Source organism: Ovis aries, chromosome 15 (genome assembly GCF_016772045.2).
Source record: "Ovis aries strain OAR_USU_Benz2616 breed Rambouillet chromosome 15, ARS-UI_Ramb_v3.0, whole genome shotgun sequence".
NCBI classification, from domain to species: Eukaryota; Metazoa; Chordata; class Mammalia; order Artiodactyla; family Bovidae; genus Ovis; species Ovis aries.
This window is the reverse complement of record NC_056068.1, coordinates 51,136,897-51,163,899: the sequence shown is the minus strand read 5'-3', so window position 1 is coordinate 51,163,899 and position 27,003 is coordinate 51,136,897. Positions and strand designations below refer to the sequence as shown.

The window sequence follows — 27,003 nt, the reverse complement described above, 5'->3', positions numbered from 1 at the left end:
GAAGGAAATGACAACCCACTCCAGTATTCTTGCCTGGGAAATCCCATAGACAGAGGAGCCTGGGAGGCTACAGTCCATGAGGTGGCAAAAAAAGTCAGATGCAACTTAGTCACTAAACAAACAAAGTAGAGGGAAGTATTATGGAATAGCACAAGGGAGTCATGTGGCAGTGGTTCAGTTAAATATCTTGATTGGGATAGTGGTTGCATGAAGTTATACACGTGATAAAATTGTATAAACCTTTACATACACATATCCCAAAATGAGTGCATATATTAATATAACTGGTGACATCTAAATAAGCATTATGCTTTGTACCAGTGTCAATTTCCTCATTTTCACATTTACTGTATTTATGCAAGATGCTGACATTGGGAGGTGCACAGGATCTCTTTGCAACTTCCTTTCAAAATTAATTTTTTGAGAGAGAAGACCAGTTACTAACCCAGTGCCTCTATTGTACAGGTCTTGTTTTCCATGTAATTCTGCTACTCACTTTAAAAAAACAAAACAGTGCTTCTTGGGAAAATAGCGCTGATTCTAGATCTGGGACATAAAATATTTAAGGTAAACACTAAATAATTAGTCATAATGGAAAGCAGCTGCTGCTGCTGCGTCACTTCAGTCGTGTCCGACTCTGTGCGACCCCATAGGCAGCAGCCCACCAGGCTCCCCCGTCCCTGGGATTCTTCAGGCAAGAACACTGGAGTGGGTTGCCATTTCCTTCTCCAGTATGGAAAGCAGGGAGACTATCAAAAACTACTAGGTCATCCCCAGGGACTCAAGATGTGATCTTGCTAGCCAAAGATGGGATTATTTTAGCATTGATAATGATAGCAGTAGATTGAAATAATCAAAGTTTTAAATCCATGACTTTATAATAATTTATTAAAGCTATAATTGATCATTCTTTTGAGGTTACTAGGGAAACAGACCAATTTGAAAACTAGATAATAAAGGGAAGAGCCAAGTGTTTATCCTGCCTTATACAAAATCAGCCTCAAGGTAACTAAATAAATGAATTTGAAAGTTTCTCTTATAAAAGTTCAGTTCAGTTCAGTTCAGTCGCTCAGTCGTGTCCAACTCTTTGCGACCCCATGAATCGCAGCACGCCAGGCCTCCCTGTCCATCACCATCTCCTGGAGTTCACTCAGATTCATGTCCATCGAGTCCGTGATGCCATCCAGCCATCCCATCCCCTTCTCCTTCTGCCCCCAATCCCTCCCAGCATCAGAGTCTTTTCCAATGAGTCAACTCTTCGCATGAGGTGACCAAAGTACTGGAGTTTCAGCTTCAGCATCATTCCCTCCAAAGAAATCCCAGGGTTGATCTCCTTCAGAATGGACTGGCTGGATCTCCTTGCAGTCCAAGGGACTCTCAAGAGTCTTGTCCAACACCGCAGTTCAAAAGCATCAATTCTTCGGCACTCAGCTTTCTTCATAGTCCAACTCTCACATCCATACATGACCGCAGGAAAAACCATAGCCTTGACTAGACGGACCTTAGTCGGCAAAGTAATGTCCCTGCTTTTGAATATGCTATCTAGGTTGGTCATAACTTTTCTTCCAAGGAGTAAGCGTCTTTTAATTTCATGGCTGCATTCTAGCTAAATGAAAAATGATGAAATTCCTTGATAAAGTGATAGAAAAATATAGAAAACTCTCTAGTTCTTGCAGCCCCTAATATGTCTAGGCATTTATCATCGTAGATCTCTTCTGTTAGTTTCCTAGTGTTACTATACAAATTACCACAAACAAGAAGACTTAAAATGACTGATATTTATTCCCTCTCAGTTTTGGAAGCCAGAAGTCAGAAATGAAAGTGTCAGCAAGGCTGCACTCCCACCAAAGGCTTTAAAGGATAATCGGTTTCTTACCTCTTTCAGTTTCTGATAGCTTCAGACTTTTGTTTGTCTGTGGTCACGTCACTCCAATATCTGCCTCTTGTCTCACTGGCTCCTCTTCTGTCTGTTTCCTTCTGTTTGTCTTTTATAATAACATCACTTATCATTACTTTCAGAGCCCAACCACAGAATCCAGAATATTTCCTAATCTCAAAATTCTTAATAATTATATCTGCAATGGGCCTTTTTCCAAATGAGGTAGCATTCACAAGTTCAGTGCTAAGGACAGGGATCTCTCTTTTGGAGAGCCACCATTCGTTCAGCCCACTACAGCTGTTAATAGCAAAAAGAGGCAAGTCAGAGGCAAGCCTCCTTACAGAAGTAAACACTACCTTGCCCAAAAAATGAGACAATAAACGTGAATGCAGTGAAACATCAATTTACAGGACACACAGGAAATAGAACACTACAAGGATGGAGAGAACAAAATTCAGATTTTGGGAAGCTACAGAACAAAAACTCAGTTTCTTCAGCAGGTAAATTGCAAGTGAGGTGGGTGAGAGAGATGGAGGAAGAAACATATGTGATTTTGGTCGGGAGGAGGCACACCATGTGCCATGTGAAATCTCAGTTCCCTGATCAGGGATCAAACCTGCAGCCTCTGCACTGGAAGCATAGATTCTTAACCACTGTACTGCCAGGGAAGTCCCAAGAAATCTATATATGAAAAGAAACCTAAGCAACATCATCCATATGCTCTGTAGGAACCATATTGTGACCCTAATGTGAAAAACATAGACAAAAAATTAAACAGTTACTGTTTTATAATGTTTATTGTACATTTTAATATACGTCTTCTAAAGTCTGTCTTTTAGACATTACACTGAAATATTTATAGGTGACATAATATGTCTAAGACTTCCTTCAGTTTAACAGAAGGTGGAAGGGGTAGGTGGGTTTTAGATGAAACAAAAATTGATGTGTTTTAGAAGTTGGTTGATGGTACATGGGGACACATTATACTGTTTTCTCTTTAAAATATTCCATACCAAAAAGTTAAAATTTTTTAAAAGATTAATACCTCCCTCTTGAAAGAAAGGAAGGAAGGAAGTTGGGTTTGTTGTGCTTCAGGGTTTAGGTTTAGCAACCAGAAGGATGATCTTCTTAGCTTTTTCTGCATGGTGACTAGTGAGGCTATGTCTCAGGACTGTATCAGGAGCTTTCTCAGTTATTCTAGCTTGAAGCTGGAATCCAGGAAAAGAAAAAACACATTTCCCTATAAGAATATGTTTATTCAGCCAGCCTTCCCTGACCACATATTTCCAATCACTCCTCCCTCTCCCCCACCCCAGAGTCTGGATTAAACAGCACTTGCAGTCTCCTAGTGCCTTCTATGTACTTTGTTAGTGTGTTTTAACTGTGTAATCTGTTTAATTGTCCAAGTTTCTAGATTATAAATTCCTTGAAGATACTAACTTTGTTTATTCATATTTATTCCTCTGTGTATAACCCCTTCTCTGCTGCATTTAATATTAGGCCTGGTAAACTCTCTCAGTAAATGGTTGTTGAAGGCAGGGGAGGGAAACAATAGAGAATTGGGATGTACTGGTAAGTAAAATGCAAAATATACCTCCTACTTTCTCCATCTCCTGAATGAATTCTTTTCCCAGGTCTACTAAAGTATAGCCAAAGATTGCTGTAAACTTTATTTCCTCCTTCTGCCCATCTTTTGGCAGAGGTTTAATGAACTTTAGCAGATGAAAGACAAGTCAAGGGTAAGCAGTGTAGCACACTAGAAACTGGATTTCTGTGCAGTCAAATGTTGCTGGTTTCCACTCTCCTAGGGAATATAACAGTGAATTTTTTTTTAGAGGGCTCTCTTCAGTGCTATTTGTTTTGCTAGTATCTGTGTATCAGAATTTTTCTTCTCTATAAAGCCTTTCTAGTCTGTTCTTCTTGGTATGCTTTAAGATGGTAATTGGAATATAACTTCCTTAGAAATGTGGCAAGAAATACTAGAAAAATACTATTTTGTGCTGTGTATAAAGTTATCTGGCAGTTTCCTAGGAGATGGCAGGAAACTTTAAGAGGCCTACAAAACTTTAGAACTGGTTTAGAAAAAACTGATGTGCTTCCCTGTTTGCAGCTACCTATCCCCATTCAAAAGAATAACATCTTGTGTAATAGCCATCTTTCTGCAGTCTTAAAATAGTACATATTGTCGAGTCCCCAAATCTGGGCTAGTTTCTAACCTAGTACTTTCCATATTTAGATTCTTAAGAAAATGGGGCACAAGGATAACAACTATTATCCAAAATGAAAGGGCTGCACACTTCCCTGGTGGCTGGGGCTCCACACTTCCATTGCAGGAGGCCCAGTTTCAATCCCTAGTCAGGGAACTGGATCCCAGATGCTCAACTAAGACCTGATGCAGCCAAATAAATACATACAAATTTTAAAAATAAATGAAATGAAAAAAATTGTAATAATCATTTGGACCATGTAGTACTGGATGATTTCTCATTTTTTGAAAACTACAGAAAAAAACCTAAACTTTTAAAATGCAATTATTGAACATTGTAACCTTGTTAAAGACTTAAAGATATTTTATTTTCTCTTTAGGTGGTACGAGACTATAATCTTCAGCTGTTTTTACAAGAGAATGCTGTGTTTCACAAACCCCAGCCCTTCCAGTTCCAGCCTTGTGACAGTGATACTGTAAGGGAATTCCAGATTTTCATTTTATTTATTTTTAAGCTGTTTGTGCTTCAATAACTGTTCTCTTTGGAATCGACAGACAAAAAAGACTGAGTATATCTCAATTTTATAACAAAACTATAAGGATGCCGAGAAACTGTGACATTCCTTTCTAAAATATGACTAACACACCCAACATCTTTATGCTAACAACTTTCTACTTAGTAGGGTTAAATTATAAAACAAGTTACTGGAAATCTGAAAGCTGAACTGAGGGAAGAAGAGAAAAATATTCAAGAAATTTTTTTCAATTCAGATGTAAATTTATACTTTCTATTTATTAAATTCTTCACATATATACCCTTCCGAAGAAACCAGTGGTTTTTTAACCAGAATAGAATTAATAAATAGAATAATGAATATGTGTATACAAATATTTTACTGGGTTTATTAAAAATTATAGGCCCTTTATAATTCCTTTCAGATTTCTTAGACTGTGGAAGTATTAACACAAATGCCAAACTGGCAACGTATAAAAAGCAAACATTAATCATATACTTTTATCCTTGAGTTTTTCTCTATGAAAAATAATAGCCATTTTTGAATTTTACAAAAAAGAACCAGAATACTAATTTAATAACATTTTTACAAGGTATTTCACTCTATAAGGTAAGAAAGCACATATCTAGCACACTGTCTCAATGCAGGTAAGCCAAGAGGGAAGTCAAGTTATACTGGTAAAGTCTGTGGTAAACTTAGACTCAAGACCAGGGGAGTTTATGATAGCAGAGTTTAATGGCATCAGTTTAATAGAAACCTTTGCTGGAGGTATCTTCATTACTTTTCCTACTAAATTTAAAGTAGCCCTGTTCGTGGCTATATAAAGAAATGTAGGAAATCAGGATTTCCCTCTAGGTTATTAACCTTTTCCCTTAGTAGTGCCTTTTTTTAATCTATCAGCTTTTGCTTAACAACTTGGAGGCATTGTCCTGAGGATTCAGGGTATGGACAAGTTTGCCAAGCTCGATTTAAAATTGTGACCCATTTGAGATTATTTCATCTTTTCCCAGGTTCCTCAGGAAAATGAGGCTGATAAGGACTGATCTCACTCATCTGAAGCCCCATGACAACCCTAAATCCTTCTTTGTTTCTAAACGCTGTGCTGAATGTTCTTAGCTCTGTGTCCCTGTTTGCCTTACAATTCTAACTCTATGCTGTTTTCTGTCCTTGTGCAATCTGTACTGGGCAGAGTTTAAAAGCTGCCCAGCTGGTGGATATTGAGTTCTCCCCTGTCAGTGCTCTGAGAATGACCATAGCTGAGGTATTTGGGGGTATGGGTCAGGGGTGGGAGGGATGGGGTATGTGGGTTTGCATGTTAAAAGAAGGGTGGGACCTGGTATTGGGATGAAAGTTATAAATATATGTGTAAAGGGCTACTGAATACATAAGCTGGGGCCTTTCCTTTTCCTTTATATATTAGGAATTTCTTTTCCTTTTTATAGTGAAAAGATTGAGCTTCTCATTTGTCATCTTGTCTGAAGCATCTTAGTTTTCCTCAATAGGAGTGCTGGAAAGAACCTTAGAACTAATCTTGCCTTTATTAAAGAGGAAACTGAAGCCTAAAAAGGAAAAGAGAGTTGTCCAGAGTCATACAGTGAATTAACGACACATTGACATCCTAATTGCGGTTTAATGTTCTTTCTAAATGCTACTGTGTTTTCAGGGAAGAAATGTTCAGCACTTGGGGAGCAATTAATCTCTTCATAATGGAAAACAATAAATGCTCACACATTTATAAAAATCATCCCAGATTGTTTCAACTGTTGAAAGTTTTAGAATAATCATTTTGAAAATGTTTTTACCTGTAAAATTTGTTGTATATACTTTTTGTTTTGTTTTAGATTTAAGTATTCATATTGCCCACAAAAAATAAAATCCCAAGTAATTGTTTTTACCCAGTATAGACTAGTACTGTTCTTTTATATGAGAACAGAACCATTGTTTACTTGCTTTTCTGGTTTCCTCTTGGAGTTGGTAATGCTAAGCCTGTCACAGAGTGGAGAGCACCAGTCAGTGCCCCATTAACTTAGTTCTCCTGCTGGTTAAATGTAGGGCATGTAGGAAGGACTAATTGCCACTATCTTCTGTTTTATTTCTGAAATTGCTATTGTTCCTATCCTCTTCTGGAGCACATTTCAGTGCAACAGACATTAAGTTCCTACTGTATCTATCTGGATGTCAGTCATTCAGACAGATGCTGAGGATAGCTACTATATGTGAAGAGCCCAAACTCAAGAAGCTCACTGACATGTACACAAATAAGTAAAATATAATCAGGCAAGTGCTGTACCTGACAAAATGCTCTTGATGTCCGTTGATGAGTACAATTAATGCATCCTGATGTGGTATAATTTTTTTTACAAATTTATAGAGACATTTATATATCATATAATTCACCCATTTCAAGTGTATTATTCACTGGTTTTTAGTAAATTTACCAAATTGTGCAACCAGCATCACAAATAAGTTTTAGAATATTTTCATGACCCTGGTAAGATCCCTCATGTCCATTTACTATTAATCCATATTCCCATCCCCTGTGCAGGCAATCTCTATAACCTATTTTCTTTCTTGATAGGTTTACCTTCTCTAGACATTTCATATAAATTGAACCATACAATATGTGGTCTCTTATGTCTTGCTTCTTTCACTTAGCAAGTTTTTGAGGTTCATCTTTGTCTTAGAATGTATTGATAGTTTGTTCCCTTTTATTGAATAGTATTCCACATACTACATATTGTTTATCTGTTAATCAGTGATAGAAATTTAGGTTGTTACCCACTTTTGGCTATCATCAGTAATGCTAATATTAATATTTGTGTACAAGTTAATATATGAATATGTTTTCATTACTCTTGAGTTGCTGAATCAATTGTATGGTAACTTACGTTTAACTTTTTAAGAAATTGTCAAACTTTTCCAAAGTGGCTACCATTTTGTGTTTCTGCCTACCATTGTATGGGTGTTTTGTTTCTCCATGTCTTCACTGCCATTTGTTATCATCTGTCTCTTTGCTTATAGTCATCCTAGAGGATATAAAATAGAATCTCATTGCAGTTTTGATATACATTAACCTAATCACTAATGATATTGAATATCTTCTTATGACTTATTAGTGATTCATATATTTACTTTGATAAAATGTCTGTTCAGATCTTTAGTTTTTTTTTTATCAGATTGTGTGTCTTAATATGGATTAGATCTTGAAGGGGAATTGAAATTTACTCTGCAGGACTGAAAAAAAAACATGCTGGGAAGTGAAAATAACAATTTAAAATGATAATAATAATAAGTGACATTCACTGAAGGTTTATTTCATGTTAGACATTTTTCTAATTGAATTTCTTGTATTCAAATAATCCTCCCAACAATCCTATATTTTAGGAGCTGTTTTTAATCTTCATAGTTTAGGAAACTATGTTTAAGAAATTTGCTCAAGATCACTCAGCTAATAAGTATTAGAGCCAGAAAAGCTTGAAAATGCATTACGGTATTTGAAATAGCAAGTAGGTTTGGTATGGTGAAGAAGTTGAACAACACTGTAAATGTAGGTTGCAACCAGATTTTGTGTTTGAGTTTTACATATGGTAACTATGGAATCTTTTCAAGTATGACAGCCATGTGATAATTGCAAACAAGTTCCCTCTGCAGGACAGTATTGTTCCTTTATTTTATTTTGGATTTTATAATTTATATTAGGAACTTTGAGTTCCTTATGGATTTAACACATTCATTTTTATTCACCCAATAGATATTTATTACATAAAATTTGTATATGCCCTTGCCTTATATAGAGAAGAGTAAGAGTAGTCAATAAATATTTGATCTAGATTTAGATAAGATAAATTTAGGAAAGCCATAGGACTTTTAAAGTCATCATCATGATTAAATTTAAATTATTTTCTTCTGAAAAGTTTTTAATATAAACCATTTCAGATTCCAATATTTTCCCTACAAAAGTAAAAAATGTACAGTTGAAAATAGTCACAGTATAACCACTGGGATTTAGTTAAGGGTTGAAAGTATTGCACTTCTTGTTTTTTATTGTTGTTATTATTGTTATTGAGTTATTTATTTTTTCTTAGGCTTAATCTTTTTTTATCTGCTAGTACATCAAAATTCCTTTTCATTTTATTTTAATATATGATTATTTTAAGTCATGTTTTAGAGTGATATACCAAAGGGAACTAGCCAAAATTATTTTCTAACGTCACAATGATCTATTCTATACAGCCATAGAATTAAATTAGGAATCTTAGTTTAACCTTGAGATGATTATAAGTGCCAGTGATCAATGGCAAGTTCCATCTGATGTAGTAATTTAGTAGCTGCCTCATGGTTAATACTGAAAGATTTATATGTCTCTGTTTCCATATAGAATTGCTGATTTCCAAGGTATCCCTTCTTTGTATCTCCTGGTATCAGATGATACCTGAAAGGCAAAAATCTTTCTAGAAATAATAAAGTTCATCTTTCTTCACTGAAATGAAAGTTTTTAGTATAAGATTGTTCTAAGAAGGATATGGAAGGTACCCTAAAATTCCCCCCCACCTAAAGAAGGATAAATGTAAATTCTGTGAGAGAGATTTTACAAGTACATTTATCAGAATCTCTATGTTTAAAGTCATTCAGCTGTCACATGGGTAATAACTTTGTGTTAGAGATTCATGCAGGTGTTGTACAATGAGAAATCATGGGCTTTGGAGTCAAATCCTAGCTATGCTATGTGCTGGCTGTATTTATTTTTATTTATATATTTATATATATTTAACCTCTATTTAACCTCATAGAGGTTAAATATATGAGGAAACAGTAGAAACAGTGTCAGACTTTATTTTTATGGGCTCCAAAATCACTGCAGATGGTGATTGCAGCTATGAAATTAAAAGACACTTACTCCTTGGAAGAAAAGTTATGACCAACCTAGATACTGTATTCAAAAGCGGAGACATTACTTTGCCGACTAAGGTCCGTCTAGTCAAGGCTATGGTTTCTCCAGTGGTCATGTATGGATGTGAGAGTTGGACTGTGAAGAAGGCTGAGCGCCAAAGAATTGATGCTTTTGAACTGTGGTGTTGGAGAAGACTTGAGAGTCCCTTGGACTGCAAGGAGATCCAACCAGTCCATTCTGAAGGAGATCAACCCTGGGATTTCTTTGGAAGGAATGATGCTAAAGCTGAAACTCCAGTACTTTGGCCACCTCATGCGAAGTGTTGACTCATTGGAAAAGACTCTGATGCTGGGAGGGATTGGGGGCAGGAGGAGAAGGGGACGACAGAGGATGAGATGGCTGGATGGCATCACCGACTCAATGGATGTGAGTTTGAGTGAACTCCAGGAGATGGTGATGGACAGGGAGGCCTGGTGTGCTGCGATTCATGGGGTCGCAAAGAGTCGGACATGACTGAGAGACTGAACTGAACTGAACCTCTATGATTCAGCTTCCTTATATGAAATGACTGTACTTTATTGAGTTTGAAAATTAGACTTGACTCAATGCCTGGCACATAGTAGAGAGAAAATAAATGTTGACAGCCTTTTTTCTCCTGTCCTCAAGACAAGCATGTTTCTTTTTCTTTTCTTTTTTTTTTTTTAGGTTGTATCACAAATTACTATGGGAAATACTTAAATATAAAATATAGAAGACGTTACCAAGATTATGAAATATGATAACACTTTGTAGTCATGGCCTCCAGTTTTCAACTCCCTTACTAAGTTGATCACTGGAAGTTCCTTGGGATTTTCTCTCCTGTTTTATTCTACAAAGGATAACTCACCAACCTCTCAGAAATTTTTAAGGCTAAAAGGCAATATGTCTGGAATAAAAAGTAGGCACTAGCTAATAGTTACTGTCCATTCTTATTCCTCTTAAAAGTACATGACTTGCTTTGCTTAGCACCTCTCTGCCCTGCATACATCTCAGTGTGTCTCCCTTCCATTATCAGAACTAGTGTTGTGTACACTTAGGGAGCATTTCCTTACATCATGTGACAAATGACAAAGTTAACCTGGGAAAGAATACAAGAAACTTGCATGTCCACAAAACTTAGATAAGTATGATCTATACAAGCAGGCAATGATTCAGTGGTTAAAAAAATCCACCTGCAACGCAACAGATACGGGTTCAATATCTGGGTTGGGAAGAGCCCCCAGAGTAGGAAATGGCAAATCACTCCAGTATTCTTGCCTGATAAATCCCATGGACAAAGGAGCCTGTCAGGCCACAGTTCATGGGGTCACAAAGAGTCAGACATGGCTGAAGCAGCTGCACACACGGCACACATACAAGCAGGAAAACCTTAAGGGAACATTTCCCTCAAACTTCCTGGTGGGGATGAGAGGACCCTTTCCTGTTTACCTTCTCTGAACTGCAAGTAATAAGGTCTTCACAGAAATGATGAAAAAAAGAAAAGAGCTAACAAAATATCTGATCTTTTCCTATTATTTAAAATGCTACTTCTGACATTTAATTCCACCTTCTATAGATTAACAGTTATATTAAATAAGATAACTGCTTGCTATAATTAGAATTTTGCATATTAAAGTTTCACTTAAGTGGGGCGATTTTTGCATCTGTTTAAAAATAAGTGTTTAGCAAAAATGTCCTTGTCTGGACTTCCCTGGTGGTCCATTGGCTAAGACTTAGTGCTCCCACTGCAAGGGACCTGGGTTCCATCCCTAGTCAGGGAACTAGACCCACCATGCCGCAACTAAAAGACCCCATGTGCCACAACTAAGACCCAACACAACCAAATAAATAAATATATTTCAAATGCCGTTGTCTATAAAAACATCTATATGTGATCAATATATCATGCAGAGCATTTACCTGTTATAAGTGGCTCTTTCTGTTGATGGGAATCTTATATTACATTTAGCATTGACTCATTAGCATGAACACATTGTGGTAGAGAATTTATGGAAAATACTCATGATGGATAGAAAGATACCATTGTCCTGTACATATACTGGCAATAATATCCAAATTGAAAGATTCTGATTGTAGACATGAGTGTCCCTTTCTAGAATCAGCAGTGTCTACTGTCAGATGTTCAGAGAGGACTGTATTAAGTTCTTCAGCCTTAGGACAGAAAGGAAATTCAGAAAGGGAATTCCCTGGCAAACCAGTGGTTAGGACTCTTGCTTTTACTGCTGAGGGCCTACATTCAATCCCTGGTCAGGGAATTAAGATCCCGCAAGCCACAGGAGCAGCCACCCCCAAAAAAAATTTTTTTTGTAGTGTAGTTCTTTAAAGTTGTTTAATAACTACAAATTTTGAAAAGACTTTAATATTACTTTCTAAAAAGATGAGTGATTTTTTTCTTTTTTTGGTGATTTTTGAAAGTAACATTGCTAGGCTCTGAAAGCCTTCCTAAACTCTTGAAATGGTTTGACTTTTGTTTTTCTAAAAACAACATTAAATTTTAAAAAATCTTTTTTTTTTTTTTTGGCTACACTGTGCAGCTTACAGAATCTTAGTTTCCATCCAGAGATGGAACTTGTGTTCCTGCAGTGGAAGTGCGAAGTCCTAGCCACTGGACCACCAGCGAAGTCCCACATTTTCCAATATTCTTGACGTATTAGTTTAAGCCAAAAGATGTCTTCAGTTCAGTTCAGTCACTCAGTCGTGTCCGACTCTTTGCGACCCCATGAATCGCAACACGCCAGGCCTCCCTGTCCATCACCAACTCTCGGAGTTCACTCAGACTCCCGTCCATCGAGTCAGTGATACCATCCAGCCATCTCATCCTCTGTCGTCCCCTTCTCCTCCTGCCCCCAATCCCTCCCAGCATCAGAGTGTTTTCCAATGAGTCAACTCTTCGCATGAGGTGGCCAAAGTACTGGAGTTTCAGCTTCAGCATCATTCCTTCCAAAGAAATCCCAGGGCTGATCTCCTTCAGAATGGACTGGTTGGATTTCCTTGCAGTCCAAGGGACTCTCAAGAGTCTTCTCCAACACCACAGTTCAAAAGCATCAGTTCTTCAGTGCTCAGCTTTCTTCACAGTCCAACTCTCACATCCATACATGACCACAGGAAAAACCATAGCCTTGACTAGATGGACCTTTGTTGGCAAAGTAATGTCTCTGCTTTTGAATATGCTATCTAGGTTGGTCATAACTTTTCTTCCAAGGAGTAAGTGTCTTTTAATTTCTTAGCATTCAGTAAAAGCTTAGCCAAAATTTCATTGAAAAGAAATTTGTATTTTAGCAATGTCTTTTTCAGTATCACTCTCTCTATGTTATCAGTGTTAGATAAATAGAACAGTTAATAGACAGTATGGTCATATAAGTATGGGCTTCCCTTGTGGCTCAGCTGGCAAAGAATCTGCCTGCAATGAGGGAGACCTGAGTTTGATTCCTGGGTTGGGAATATCCTCTGGAAAAGGGAAAGACTACCCACTCCACTATTCTGGCCTGGAAAATTCCATGGACTGTCCATGGGGTCGCAAAAAATCTGACACGATTGAGTGACTTTCTCTCTCTCTCTCTCTCTCTATGGTCATAAAAAGATAGCAGGAATCTCAAGAGGTCTCAACACAAACTCTGGATCTAACTCTTACTGGCTAAAAGGCTTTAGAGAGACATATATCTTTTTTGAGCCTAGATTTCCACACCTATAAATTGAGAATAGTCTCTATTAGTATTGTTTTGAGATCTAAATGTATGTAAAACACACATTTAAGCACAGAGCTTAAATATTCAATAAATGATACCCTTTTAAGAATTAAAATAGCTCTATAGTTTTCTAATTATAAAAAAGCATTAAAAAATTTTTCACCTAAACCCTCACTATTCAGAGGCAACCACGGGTAACATTTTGGCCAATATCCTTCTGAACATTTCTCTGTAGATATATACTTACCTAGATAATGGATATACAACTTTTTATAAGTAGATTTTTTTATAAGTAGATTATTAATAGACTTGAATTTAAGCTATTTTTTCTCATTCAGTAGTGCATCATGGATATTTAATATCTGCATTATTTATACTCCCTAACCATCTTAGAAATTTGACATCCTGCACCTTCCATGGTTTGTCTTTATGGTTTTCATCTCCAGTACATCCTAAAATTATGTCATAAATTAAAAATTCCAAGTAAATTAATAGGTTTTTAGAATATTTTAATAATCTTTACAGAGGCCCTTCTGCTCTTGACACTATCCTCTCAGATAATGCTAAGAAGAAATTTGGAGCAGAGAACAGTAGCAATAGAATGACATAATTTCTCGGTCTCTTCTGCAGAGAAACACACTGTTCCCTCTGATTACAGCCAATGCGTGAGCCTGTTTGTTCTCTTAATTGCAGCACTGGTAAGGATCTGGGATTTCATCTCATCTAGAGATGTCTTGATTTTTCAGTTGAGAAAGCTGTGGCCCAGAGAGGAAGTTAAGTGTATGAGCCAGAGTGACATACCCAGGCCTCTTTGAGGAGTGAATGCACTTCAGATTCAATGGCTACTTTTTAAAGAAAAATAAATTTCATAAAATGTATAAAAATTCCTTAAGTTGGGGTTCCCCAAAAAAAAAAAAATTCCTTCCTTAGCCATCCATTTTGAATGGATTTTGTAGTGAGAATTTAAACATGAAAAAAGAGATCTTTTATTTTACAAGAGCAGAGGGATCTCAGTCCTAAAGTGAGCTTTGAGAATCTGGATTAAAATGCACGGCACTAATTTACTATTAGTCCTCTTTCTCCTCTGTTCATCCTGTTCTTCTCCACACAAAATACTTTCCTTTATCCATTAGAAACTGATTCCAATTCAGTATGTTATTCTCATCACTCCTGAAGGCACCATACTAATAATCTGGTGGCCTGCCCCTCACTTTAGGTTATATTTGTTAACCAGCCTTTACTGAGGGCATTCTGTGTACTATTAGGCATGGTGCTACATGCCAGGAATGCATCCTTTAGGGCCTCATATTGCCTGAAGACAAACAGGAAGAAACATATGTGCAGTAGTCGCAGTATAATGTTATGTTAGCCTGACAGCAGCCACATAGTAGCTGTCTTACAAATGAACAAATTAATATAATGGAGATATGTCTAAACTGAAGGAATCCCTGAGTCTTGTCTGGGAATATCAGGGAAGATTTCACAGAGAATGTGGACTTGAACTGAGATTTGAAAAATAACTGGAAATTTGTCTGTGGACCAAAAAAGATAGGGGTAGTTATCCCAACCAGAAAGAAGAGTACTCAAAAGCATAGGCTTGTATTTAGATTGACATTTATTTTCCAGGAAAAGATCTGTCTGCTTCTGAAATGTTTTATTAAAGCTTGCATGATTTCTGAAATCTCATGTTTCCAAAAATTTCAAGAATCATGTGAGTTGACCTCAGTTATCAAATAACCCAAACTGACAGACTAATAAACTACCTAACCTACATTTAAAAGTCGATAGGAAATTCCTTTTATAGCATTTCTCTTCATCTTGTAATTTGAACTATTTTTTGTCTATTATGCAGAGAATCGTTATGTTATAATATATGCCTCTTTAAAAATAATCAAGTTGAATAAGTAAACTTTTCCAGAGCTAATCTACTGTGTTGTTTGGTATTTAATTTTTAGTCTCATATTCTGCTTTAGGAAAATAACAATGTTTTTTTAATTATTTCTGAATAGCCTATGTATGTTACTGTTCTTTTATATATTTTAACATATTTTTAAGAAATATAGGAAAAGTATTAAAAGTATGAGCTAAAGATTAAATTCAGTTCAGTTCAGTCGCTCAGCCGTGTCCGACTCTTTGCGACCCCATGAATCGCAGCACACCAGGCCTCCCTGTCCATCACCATCTCCCGGAGTTCACTCAGACTCATGTCCATCGAGTCCGTGATGCCATCCAGCCATCCCATCCTCAGTCGTCCCCTTCTCCTACTGCCCCCAATCCCTCCCAGCATCAGAGTCTTTTCCAATGAGTCAACTCTTCACATGAGGTGGCCAAAGTACTGGAGTTTCAGCTTCAGCATCAGTCCTTCCAAAGAAATCCCAGGGTTGATCTCCTTCAGAATGGACTGGTTGGATCTCCTTGCAGTCCAAGGGACCCTCAAGAGTCTTCTCCAATACCACAGTTCAAAAGCATCAATTCTTCAGTGCTCAGCCTTCTTCACAGTCCAACTCTCACATCCATACATGACCACAGGAAAAACCATAGCCTTGACTAGACGGACCTTAGTCGGCAAAGTAATGTCCCTGCTTTTGAATATGCTATCTAGGTTGGTCATAACTTTTTTCCCAAGGAGTAAACGTCTTTTAATTTCATGGCTGCAGTCACCATCTGTGGTGATTTTAGAGCCCGAAAAAATAAAGTCTGACACTGTTTCCACTGTTTCCTCGTCTATTTCCCATGAAGTGATGGGACCGGATGCCATGATCTTCATTTTCTGAATGTTGAGCTTTAAGCCAACTTTTTCACTCACCTCTTTCACTTTCATCAAGAGGCTTTTTAGCTCCTCTTCACTTTCTGCCATAAGGGTAGTGTCATCTGCATATCTGAGGTTATTGATATTTCTCCTGGCAATCTTCATTCCAGCTTGTGTTTCTTCCAGTCCAGCGTTTCTCATGATGTACTCTGCATATAAGTTAAATAAGCAGGGTGACAATATACAGCCTTGACGTACTCCTTTTCCTATTTGGAACCAGTCTGTTGTTCCATGTCCAGTTCTAACTTGCTTCCTGACCTGCATACAAATTTCTCAAGAGGCAGGTTAGGTGGTCTGGTATTCCCATCTCTTTCAGAATTTTCCACAGTTTATTGTGATCCACACAGTCAAAGGCTTTGGTATAGTCAATAAAGCAGAAATAGATGTTTTTCTGGAACTCTCTTGCTTTTTCCATGATCCAGCGGATGTTGGCAATTTGATCTCTGGTTCCTCTGCCTTTTCTAAAACCAGCTTGAACATCAGGAAGTTCACGGTTCACATATTGCTGAAGGCTGGCTTGGAGAATTTTGAGCATTACTTTACTAGCATGTGAGATGAGTGCAATTATGCGGTAGTTTGAGCATTCTTTGGCATTGCCTTTCTTTGGGATTGGAATGAAAACTGACCTTTTCCAGTCCTGTGGCCACTGCTGACTTTTCCAAATTTGCTGGCATATTGACTGCAGCACTTTCACAGCATCATCTTTCAGGATTTGAAGTAGCTCAACTGGAATTCCATCACCTCCACTAGCTTTGTTCGTAGTGATGCTTTCCAAGGCCCACTTGACTTCACATTCCAGGATGTCTGGCTCTAGATGAGTGATCACATCATCAAGATTAAATTAGCCGCCATTTTAAAAAGAAGCAGTTACTAACAGATCCTTTCCTGGAATCAACCACTACTGATACTACCATCTTAAAAAGGTAGTGATCTTTCAGTTCAGTTCAGTTAAGTCGCTCAGTCATGTCTGACTCTTTGCGACCCCATGAATCGCAGCACGCCATGCCTCCCTGTCCATCACCAACTCCTGGAGTTCATTCAAACTCACGTCCATTGAGTCGGTGATGCCATCCAACCATCTCATCCTCTGTCGTCCCCTTTTCCTCTTGCCCCCAGTCCCTCCCAGCATCAAAGTCTTTTCCAATAAGTCAACTCTTCACATGAAGTGGCCAAAGTATTGGAATTTCAGCCTCAGCATCAGTCCTTCCAATGAACACCCAGGACTGATCTCCTTTCGGATGGACTGGTTGGATCTCCTTGCAGTCCAAGGGACTCTGAAGAGTCTTCTCCAACACCACAGTTCAAAAGCATCAATTCTTCAGCACTCAGCTTTCTTCACAGTCCAACTCTCACGTCCATACATGACCACTGGAAAAACCACAGCCTTGACTAGATGGACCTTTGTTGGCAAAGTAATGTCTCTGCTTTTCAATATGCTATCTAGGTTGGTCATAACTTTTCTTCCAAGGAGTAAGCGTCTTTTAATTTCATGGCTAGATTCTAATTATATTGACCTTTATTTGTGGGAGTGGCATTAGAACATTTCTTTATGTATTGTTTAGTACCCTGGCCTGTGTTTTCCTTATAAGGAATTCTCATTTGTCTAGAACTGTATTATAGTTAGCCATGTTTTTCCATGGCTTGATTTCAGAATTCATGAAAGCAGTCAATCTACTTGAATTTTTGTTACATGTCATTCCTTGCCCAGAAGATCCCAAAATCACATGTCCTGGTCAGTGGTATTTGTGATCTATCCTGATCATTGGCACTCCATTCTGAGTAATAGTAAACCCATAGGGAATGAGAAAAAAAAGCACGGCTTTCAAGCACAGATAATACTCTGTACTCTGTAAAAAGGTATAGATTCTGTGTGGGCAAGTTGGCTATGCAGCCAACACACATTTTAGACCTGTTTACCAGTTCCTACAGTGTGCCTCAGTAATAAAAATTAAAGTTCTCTGTTAGTTGCCTCCTTTCTCATCTACTCTGTGCTCTACAAGTTCATTCTTTTTGGATCTCAGTCTTTCATTATATCTTCAGCCTTGTTTTTGACTCATTATTTGGGCTATCAAGAACCTGGGAATTATTTGGATTTTTTTATTAGCAATAATGCTAATTTTTTTGTTTCAAGTAGCTTTCTTTTGGGTCTTTAGCAATTACTATCTATTGGATACTTACACATATGCTATAAGAAAATGTTTAAAATATGACCTCATTTTGTCCTAAATAACCCCTTTGAGATAGATGGCATTTTCACCAATTTCAGCTGTAACTAAAACACAGATTAACTAACAACCCAAAAGATCATAAAGGTAGTAAATGGCATAGAGAAGATTAAAACTGGATCTGTCTGGCTCAAAAATCTGAGCTCTTCAGAGTATACCTTTCTACCATACATCCTATAGATTACATTTCCATTCTGCATTCAGGGTTTAACATTTTAAACCTTGGCTTCTGAGTACAGAAATGAATTTAAATGCCTAGATCCTTTTGCAAACCAAATATAATTCCCTAATAGCCCAAAGAATGAATCAGTATAAAGTATAAATGTAAAGTTGGTTAGATTTCGATATGTTTCAATTCATTTATCATTACATAATCTAGCTTTAGCTGAAATGTCTGCATAGAGAAAAGGTTTTTCAACCTTGCCTACAATCCCTCCCCAAAATATTAAATTTTTAATCCAATTTTAATAAATTTGTTTTTTTAAGAATTCTTCATTGTTTAGAAGAAGGTAAAACAGTTTAATGATTAAGAGCTCTTATCCTGGAATCAGAAGTTGATCTCTGAGCCTCAGTTTCCTTTTCTATAGAATGACCATGTGACCCATCTCATAACATTGTTATAGAAGTTACGTGAAGCACTTGCCACAGTACCTTGCATAATAGGGGTTAACTATTAACTCTCGTTTAGTTAGATTTTGCAGTTTGTTCTTTGTGATCATTTGCTCTAGCATCCCTATCTTTGAGGTGACAAGTAAAGCCCAGAAGAAGGACAAAAGCTAGCTTAAGGTTTGGTGGTAAGTTGGTGATCGACCTGTAACTAAACCCCAGTATTTTTGAGGATGGTTAGGTTGTGTTGCTATTATTGTATCATTTTTTTTTCTTTTCACTTCTATCCAGTGATTCTTTTTTTAATCCCACTGAAATTATTAAATTGTTTCCGTTTTGTCTATGCAACTACTTTAGTGTCATAGTAAGTTGGCATGAATACTTTTTCTTTTTTGCTTAGCTTAGTTTTCTTCACACCCAAAATGGATCACGCTACAGTATTAGAGATGAAGCTTTAATGTTCAGCAATGGAAGACAAAAATCTGCGGTCATTTATGGTTTTTATACCATCCTCTTTGTCTTCTGCTAATCTCCTATGACATATGAGACATTGCTTTCCACAGCAGTGGAGCATGCCTCCTATTTTGAGTGCTGATTAAATGAAGGCCCTCTGGTCTACCTACAAAATGGTGGTGATTTCAACAAGGATAACAGTACTTTTCCCTCTGTTCTCGCTTGTGTTGTAGAGCCGACAACTAGAATCAGAAACAGGGACCACAGAAGAGCACAGTTTAAACAAAGAGGCTCGGAAATGGGCCACACGTGTGGCACGGGAGCACAAAACTATTGTTCACCAACAACGGGTAAGTGCAATAGAGAATCGTAGGTTATATCTAACTTTAAGTAGGTTATATCTAACTTAAGTCAAGCATCAAACCAGTTTAAGGAGTTGAATTTTATTGTGTGAAAAATATCCGATAGATGTTTTTCCTATAACTCAACACTCAGCAATGTTTTCCACTATCTACTAAATACCTGTACAGTATATCCCTATAGCATCTTAATTTTATGCATGTTTATACCTCTTAATCCTCTACCCCTATTTTGCCCCTGCTTCATTCTCTCTTTCCACTGGTAACCACTAGTTTGTTCTCTGTATCTGTGAATCTGTTTCTTTTTTGTTATTTTCACTAGTTTGTTTTGTATTTTAGATTCCACATATAAGTGCTAACATATAGTATTTGTCTTTCTCTGACTTAAAAATTTTTTTAATTAAATTTATTTGTAATTTCAGTGAAATCTCAGTGAAACTTTAAAAGTATTTTCAAAGGAACTTCAAAATCTGATCCTAAAATGTGTCTGATATCTGCCTGCCTAGCAGGAGAAGTAGATTCGATTCCTGCCTTGGGACAATCCTCTGGAGGAGGGCATGGCAATCTACTCCAGTATTCTTGCCTAGGAAATCCCATGGACGGAGGAGCCTAGCAGTCTATAGCCATGGGGTTGCAAAAGAATCTGACACAACTTAATGACCAAAACAGCAAAACAGCAATAGCCAGTAACAATAATAATGAGATGTTTGTAGTTTAGCACATACTGAAAGATGCAGTAGTGATTATAGTAATTAAAACTGTAGCATCTTACAGGAGTTAACAAATGTATCAAAGAAAATGATCTGTATATATGTGGACCTTTAGATATTGATTTGAAAAAACGCTATAAAAAGTCATTTTTATACAAGCAGGGAATTTTAATGATGAACAGCATATAAGGTGATCAAGGGATTATTGTGACCAAGGGATTATTGTGAAGTCTGATAATGGTATTACGGTTGTATTTCTTTTAAGTTTTTAGAAACTTTTACTAAAGCATGTAGGAGTGAAATGACAAGATGTCTAGAATTTGCTTTAAAATGCTTTTCTATTAGCACAGAAAAATAAAGAATAGGTAAAACAAATGTGGAGAAGTTTCATTAACTAGTGAATCTTGGAGATTGATATTTAAGAATTCATCATACTATTTTTGTATTTTAGTGTATTTAAAATACACTAGTCTATTGAGTGTATTTAAATATTTCATAATAAAAACTTGTTAAAGGCATATCAAATCTTTGAGTAAAGGATTTACTCAGGAAATGGCATTATAGCAATTATCTGTGTATTTGGAAAAATATATAAAGCTAGATCTCTCCCTTCTGCCATATACAAGGTAAATTTCAAAAGAATTAAAGACCTGAGTGCTAGACACAAGACTACTGAAAATGAACAAAAAAAAGAATAAGAATATTTTTGTCATATTACAAATGGTTTTTTAAGTAAGACACAAAACCCAGAAAATACACAGGAAGATGATTGATGAATGTGACTACATAAAAGCTAAAACTTTCTGTAAAACAACAGGTCTTCTGAAAGTTAAGAGAAAGGCAGTAGAATGGGAGGAAATATTTATGACATAAATAACAGAAAAAGGACTCATATCTAGAAGGAAATATATTTAAATAATAATAAAAAGACAGAAAATTAGAAAAATGAATAGAGGATATGAAATGATACTCTATTACAGAGAAACAAAAGTTGAAACAATGAGATAATCTTTTTAAAATTTCAAAGATTGATGGTATCCAGTGTTGGTGAAATGTAGAGAAATGTGCTCTTACACACTACTAGGAAAATAAGTACAGCCTGTCGTGAGCAATTTGGCAATGTCTGTAAAAATATACAATTTCTACTTTTATGTTTTTGCCTTAGATAAATATTCTCATATGTTCAAAGAGTCATTGACTAGGCTGTTGTTGTTTTTGTTTAGTTGCAAAGTCTAGTCTGACTCTTTCGTGACTTCATGCACAGTAGCCTGCCAGTATCCTTTGTCCGTGAGATTTTTTCAGGCAAGAATACTAGAGTAGGTTGCCATTTCTTTCTCCAAGGAATCTTCCTGACCCAGGGATTAAACCTGCATCTCCTGTGTTATAGGCAGATTCTTTACCACTGAGCCACCTGGGAAGCCCAGGTAGTTAGTACAGTACTATTTATAATACTGAGAAATTTGAAAACTCAAATGGCAGTAAAGTAAGAGTAAATAAAGTATGACACAGTTGAATTATTGAAACAGTGGATTAGAGAATGATGTCAGTCTATTTGTACAAACACACAAAGGTTTCTTAGACACGTTTGATAGATCTCATTATTTTTTAAAACTGGGCAAAGTACATGGGAAATACATAATAAATGGTTTGATAAAATGCAAGTAAATTGACAGGACAGTGGTTATTTTGAAGTAGGGAACACTTGGTAGGGTATGAAGCTACAATAGACTTTTTGCCATTTTGTATTAGTTGTTGTTTGGAAGCAGTGCTTTATATTCATGTAATTTTTAAGTTAAAGGTGTGCATATAAAAAAAATGCAATTCAAATAAGATTTATAGATTGTGCCAATGTCAGTTTCCTGGATTTTATCTTATACGGTAGTTAGACAGGTTTTTACCGTTGGGGAACCTGGGTGAAGAGACTCTCTGTCCTACTTTTGCAGCTTCTTGTAAGTCTGTAATTACTTCAGAGCTTTTAAAAAAATTTTTTCAAATAAATAAATGGAAACAAAGGATAAACAGGTAATCATGGAAACTTGTCACTAAAGTTTTTAACATTATCTAGACGTTCTAGTCATTTAATGAAGAGAAAAATAGAAAACAATTATCATTTTCCTATTTTCTTTAATAGGTTCTAGATGATCTGGAATGCCATGGAGTTTCAGTATCAGAACAAAACCGAACAGAGTTGGAACAGAAAATAGATGAAGCTAAAGAAAATATTCGTAAAGCAGAGGTGAGGTGGGAGCTAGTTGTGGCGTTTAGCCCAGCTCCAGCAGTATCACAGCCGCAATGTGGACCTTTAGAATCCATTCTCTATACACTGACCAATTTGAAGGATGATTCACCATCTGTGTCCAGAGTATTATCTTTAAGTGTCTGCTTCATACAAGATAGTACACATAGCAAAAAGACACTAAGCCCACTATGATGGGTTTACAATCATGAAATATTAAATAAATATTAAATAGCAAAAGAATTAGGCCACATAAAGATTAATAGTACAGAAACTGATCCACGTACATTCAGTGCCAGGAGTTGATTAAGCAGACAAGGCAAAAAAAAAAAAAAAATGTTAAAGCACTGAATTTTAATCTTTTGGGAAGTCATGGAATCCTTTGAGGATTATATGACAGTATAAAACCCTCTCTACCACAGAAAAATACACATTTTATGTGTAGTGTGCAGAAGTTCATGTACCATACACTAATATCCTGTGACCTAGAGAGGGAGAAGTTGAGATGGAAAGAAAAGTTATTTGCAAAGGAGAAAGATATAGGATATAGTTGGCAGTTGGATTTGATTAGGATAGAAGATTTTTGTAAGAAGATGTGGTACAAAGTAAGGAAAGTCATCATGGTTAAGACCAGTTCATGGAGGACCCCTGCTCATTTGTATTTAGTTACATATCCAATGCATCATAGTAAAGGGATATGGAAGTAGATATTAAAAAAAAAGACTAAGAGTGTCCAGCCCTCAGTGAGAATACGTTCTTATTAGAAAGGCTGAAAGAATGCCCAAGATAGTTAAGACTCTAAAGCATAAGTGCCAAGGAGTGGTCTACACATAAGGAAACCAAAGGGCACAGGGGTTGCTGTGGGAGAAGTAATTAGGGCAGGTAATACAAAGAGGTAAAACTTAAGATGGGCATTGACAGATGAAAAACAGATGGCACAGTTTTGTGCCCTGCAGCCTCAAGAGACAGAGCTAGAACTGAAAGAAGAAGGTAGGAAGAAGGCAGATTTGAGCTTGCTACTGGGAAATACTTTCTAACAGTCAGCTATGCCCAGTGGCAGAATAAGTTGCCCAGGATCTAGTGCAGCACTGTAAGTGCATATGATTCTGTGCAAGTACTTCTTGCGTTGGATTGAGCATTAATCTAAACTAGTGATTTTCAAACACTCTCTCAGATCTCTAGTTTGAGGAAGTGTTTCAGTGATTGAGTTGGGGCAAGGAGTAGGGGTTGGTGGTGAGCAGAAAGGCAGCATCAGCAAGGACAGGGAATATGAGTGTGTTTGTGACACCACCCATGGAAGTGATCTGAACCAGACAAGGCTTGCTTTCTACCTGGCCTGGAGAAGCCCCAGCAACACCAGCTCGCCTTTATTCCTAGCACGTGACCCACAGCCTCCATAGTAAAGAGAGCAGAGTGCACAATAAATAGCCCTTTTCCTCACTGAATTCAAGGTCATGGCTAAACAGCTGCCCTAGGGTGCTGGCCAAGTACATTGGCAGGCTCTTGCCTAGTCTGAGACACATGTGCTTGTGTAGAAGAGCTTTTCTTGTTTGATGTTTCTCCAAACTCTGGGTGAAGTCAATTTTAGAGTCTTGACAGGACAAGTCTCAGAAGTTTTCTGAAGGGTGTGTTCTCTCTTGTATTTTCCTTTTCTAGACTTTGTCCATAGTGTCACCATCTGGTACCCTACCTCCACCATGCCCTCCAGTAATAGCAGTAGTAGGTATCAGTCACACAAAGTCTGCATTTAGGTTGAATGACCTGTTATTTCCATGAATGTGCTAAACTGGCCTGTGTTTGTAAAGCTTAAAATATGAAGTGAGATTCACACAACAGAATGTTCATCTCTCCTAATACTAGTATGTAAGTCTGCATTCTCAAAGATAATTTTTTAATCAGAAATATGGAATATGCTAAAAACCACAATGCCAGAATCACTATCTGTTTTTCATATCTGTGAAATGCAGTTAATCCTACCACTTTTATAAAATGATCTCTCACTTGATTTCCACTTAGCAGTTACAAAAAATAACCCAACTAAAATTAGATGGCAAATATGAGGGTAGTATTAGGGGATTATTTGCAGTATTGTCATGATGAGATTTTTTTATGGGCTAGACCGTGAGAGCCTTCATAGGAATTGACAGTGATAGTTTCAATAGATTTCCTTTTTCTTTCTTCTGCCTATATATCATTTGCATTGGATTTTCTCTTTCCATTCAACAGTTACTTACTTTACTATAAATACTGAAACAGAAGGGATAAGAAACTAGTTAAAAATCCATTATATCCTTTATGTTTGGTGTTTAACTCCTACAACATGAATCCTGCCCTCCCTTGTTGGTTAATCTGCTTTATCCAATCTTTTCTATATTATGTTTCCATTTAGTGTTGTTAATTAGAATAGAAACCTTTATGGTACTCATTAATAGATTAAACTCTTTTTTTCCAGTCATAAGAAATTAAAAATGTAAATGGCCTGTGCTTTTCTAAAGAATAGCAATAGATTACTATTTCCAAAGAACAGTATAATAGAGGTTGTATAGTGATTAAATAATTACTGGCTGGTTAATTTCGGGTTGGACTCTTTGATTAGTTTAACAAACAGTTAATGAGTGTCTGCTGTGTGCCAGATTCTGATGAATATACTACAGGTAAACTGATGAACAAAATTACTGTTACACTGTTATGATCTCTATGACTACTAGCTGTGCTACTCTTTGTAGCCCCTAGTTTAAGAATTGAAATGAGGCAATAGCTCAAATTAAAATTTTAAAGAGTTTTCTTAATCTGGTATTTAGGTATTTGAATTTTTTGAAATGTCTTTTGTCACGGAGAAGGAAATGGCAACCCACTCCAGTACTCTTACCTAGAAAATCCCATGGACAGAGGAGCCTGGTGTCCATGGGGTCGCAAAGAGTCGGACACAACTGAGCCACTTCACTTCACTTTGTCATACAGATACACACTTCTTGATCTGACATGCTAGTGCTCAGTCACCTCAGTCGTGTCTGACTCTTTGCAACCCTGTGGACCATAGCCCACCAGGCTTCTCTGTCCTTGCGATTTTTCTGGCAAGAATACTGGAGCTCTCCTCCAAGGAATCTTCCAGACCCAGAAATCAAACCTGTGTCTCCTGTGTGTTCTGCATTGCAGGCAAATTCTTTACTGTTGAGCCGCCCATATCATACCCATTTTTAAGATAGCTTTTCAAGAAGCTAGGAGTTTTAAATGCCCTTTCTGGAAACTGTACATGACTTGTGTTTCAGGACACAATTCTCTTGTACTTGAGTAATTCAAAATTACAGTGTCACTTTTGTACTCAAAGACTGGGAAATGGTAAGATCTTTGCCATAATGCTATACGAGAAGTATAAAAACTTCGGTTGCATAAAATGTGAGGCCTCATTGTTGTTTAGTCACTGAGTTGTGTCTGACTCTTTTGTGACCCCATGGGCTGTAGCCTACCAGGCTCCTCTGTCCATGGGATTTCCCAGGGAAGAATATTGGGATGGGTTGCCGTTTCCTTCTCCTGGGAATCTTCCCGACCCAGGGATCAAACCTGTGTCTCCTGCGTTGCAGGTGGATTCTTTACCACTGAGCTACGTGGGAAGCCCCTGAGTCCTCGTTGCTACAAGGTTAATGAAATGCTAAGGGTGACCCTGCTATAAAAACAAAATTTCCAATCATATATATCCAAATTTATATTACCTTCAGACTTGTTTATTGTGAGGTGATACTGTACTCTTACAATGTAGTATGTTGGTAGACCTCTTAACTAATCACTTTCTTCAGTTTTTAATGTGAATATTTTTCAAATGTACAAAAAAGATGAAGAGTATTTTTCAACATGCTAAATCAACTATTAATGTTTTACAGTGTAAAATTTATGAGTGTATTTCTGTGCTATAAGTTGCAAGTTTAAAGGCCTGATCATAGTCTTATTTTAGGCAAGACTACTTTATAGATGATACTGTTTTTCATCATAGTATGTTTTTATCAAGTTTTCTCGCAATTGATGCTAAGAATAGTCACTTTCAACTTAGGTGGTACTACCAAATCTTTCCACTGTTAAAGTTCTTTTTTCTTTTTCCATTGCAATTGACAAGTATTAGTCACCTCCAGTGAGTCTTTTTCTCCCTTTCTTAAGTATCATTACAATGTCATGGAATTTTAAAAATCAATTTTATTAAGGTATAATATACATAAAATGTAACCATTTCAAGTAAACATTCTGATGTGCTTTGACAAATGCATACCCCTATATATCCATCTCCACAACCAAGATAGAAAATATTTCTGTCATCCCAAAAATTCTTTTGTGACCAGGCAACAAATGATCTGCTGTCAAATAGGTTAGTTCAGTTCCAACAACATGAATAATATATCA

The 27,003-nt window shown here is 36.9% G+C and overlaps 1 protein-coding gene across 7 annotated transcripts in view; it reads left to right on the top strand.

Annotated features, from left to right (window-relative positions):
- Positions 1 to 27,003, top strand: part of FCHSD2 (FCH and double SH3 domains 2) — a 254,775-nt gene that overhangs the window by 190,063 nt on the left and 37,709 nt on the right. For 4 of the 7 annotated variants that reach the window (XM_060399995.1, XM_004016298.6, XM_060399996.1 and 1 more), the window contains exons 10-12: positions 4,466 to 4,561; positions 19,543 to 19,659; positions 22,510 to 22,614. In XM_060399995.1, coding sequence (XP_060255978.1) covers positions 4,466 to 4,561; positions 19,543 to 19,659; positions 22,510 to 22,614 — 318 coding nt within the window. Of the gene's footprint in view, positions 1 to 4,465; positions 4,562 to 5,789; positions 5,862 to 19,542; positions 19,660 to 22,509; positions 22,615 to 27,003 lie in introns of all 7 variants that reach the window. The other 3 variants (XM_042233211.2, XM_060399994.1, XM_042233213.2) reach the window with 1 other exon arrangement.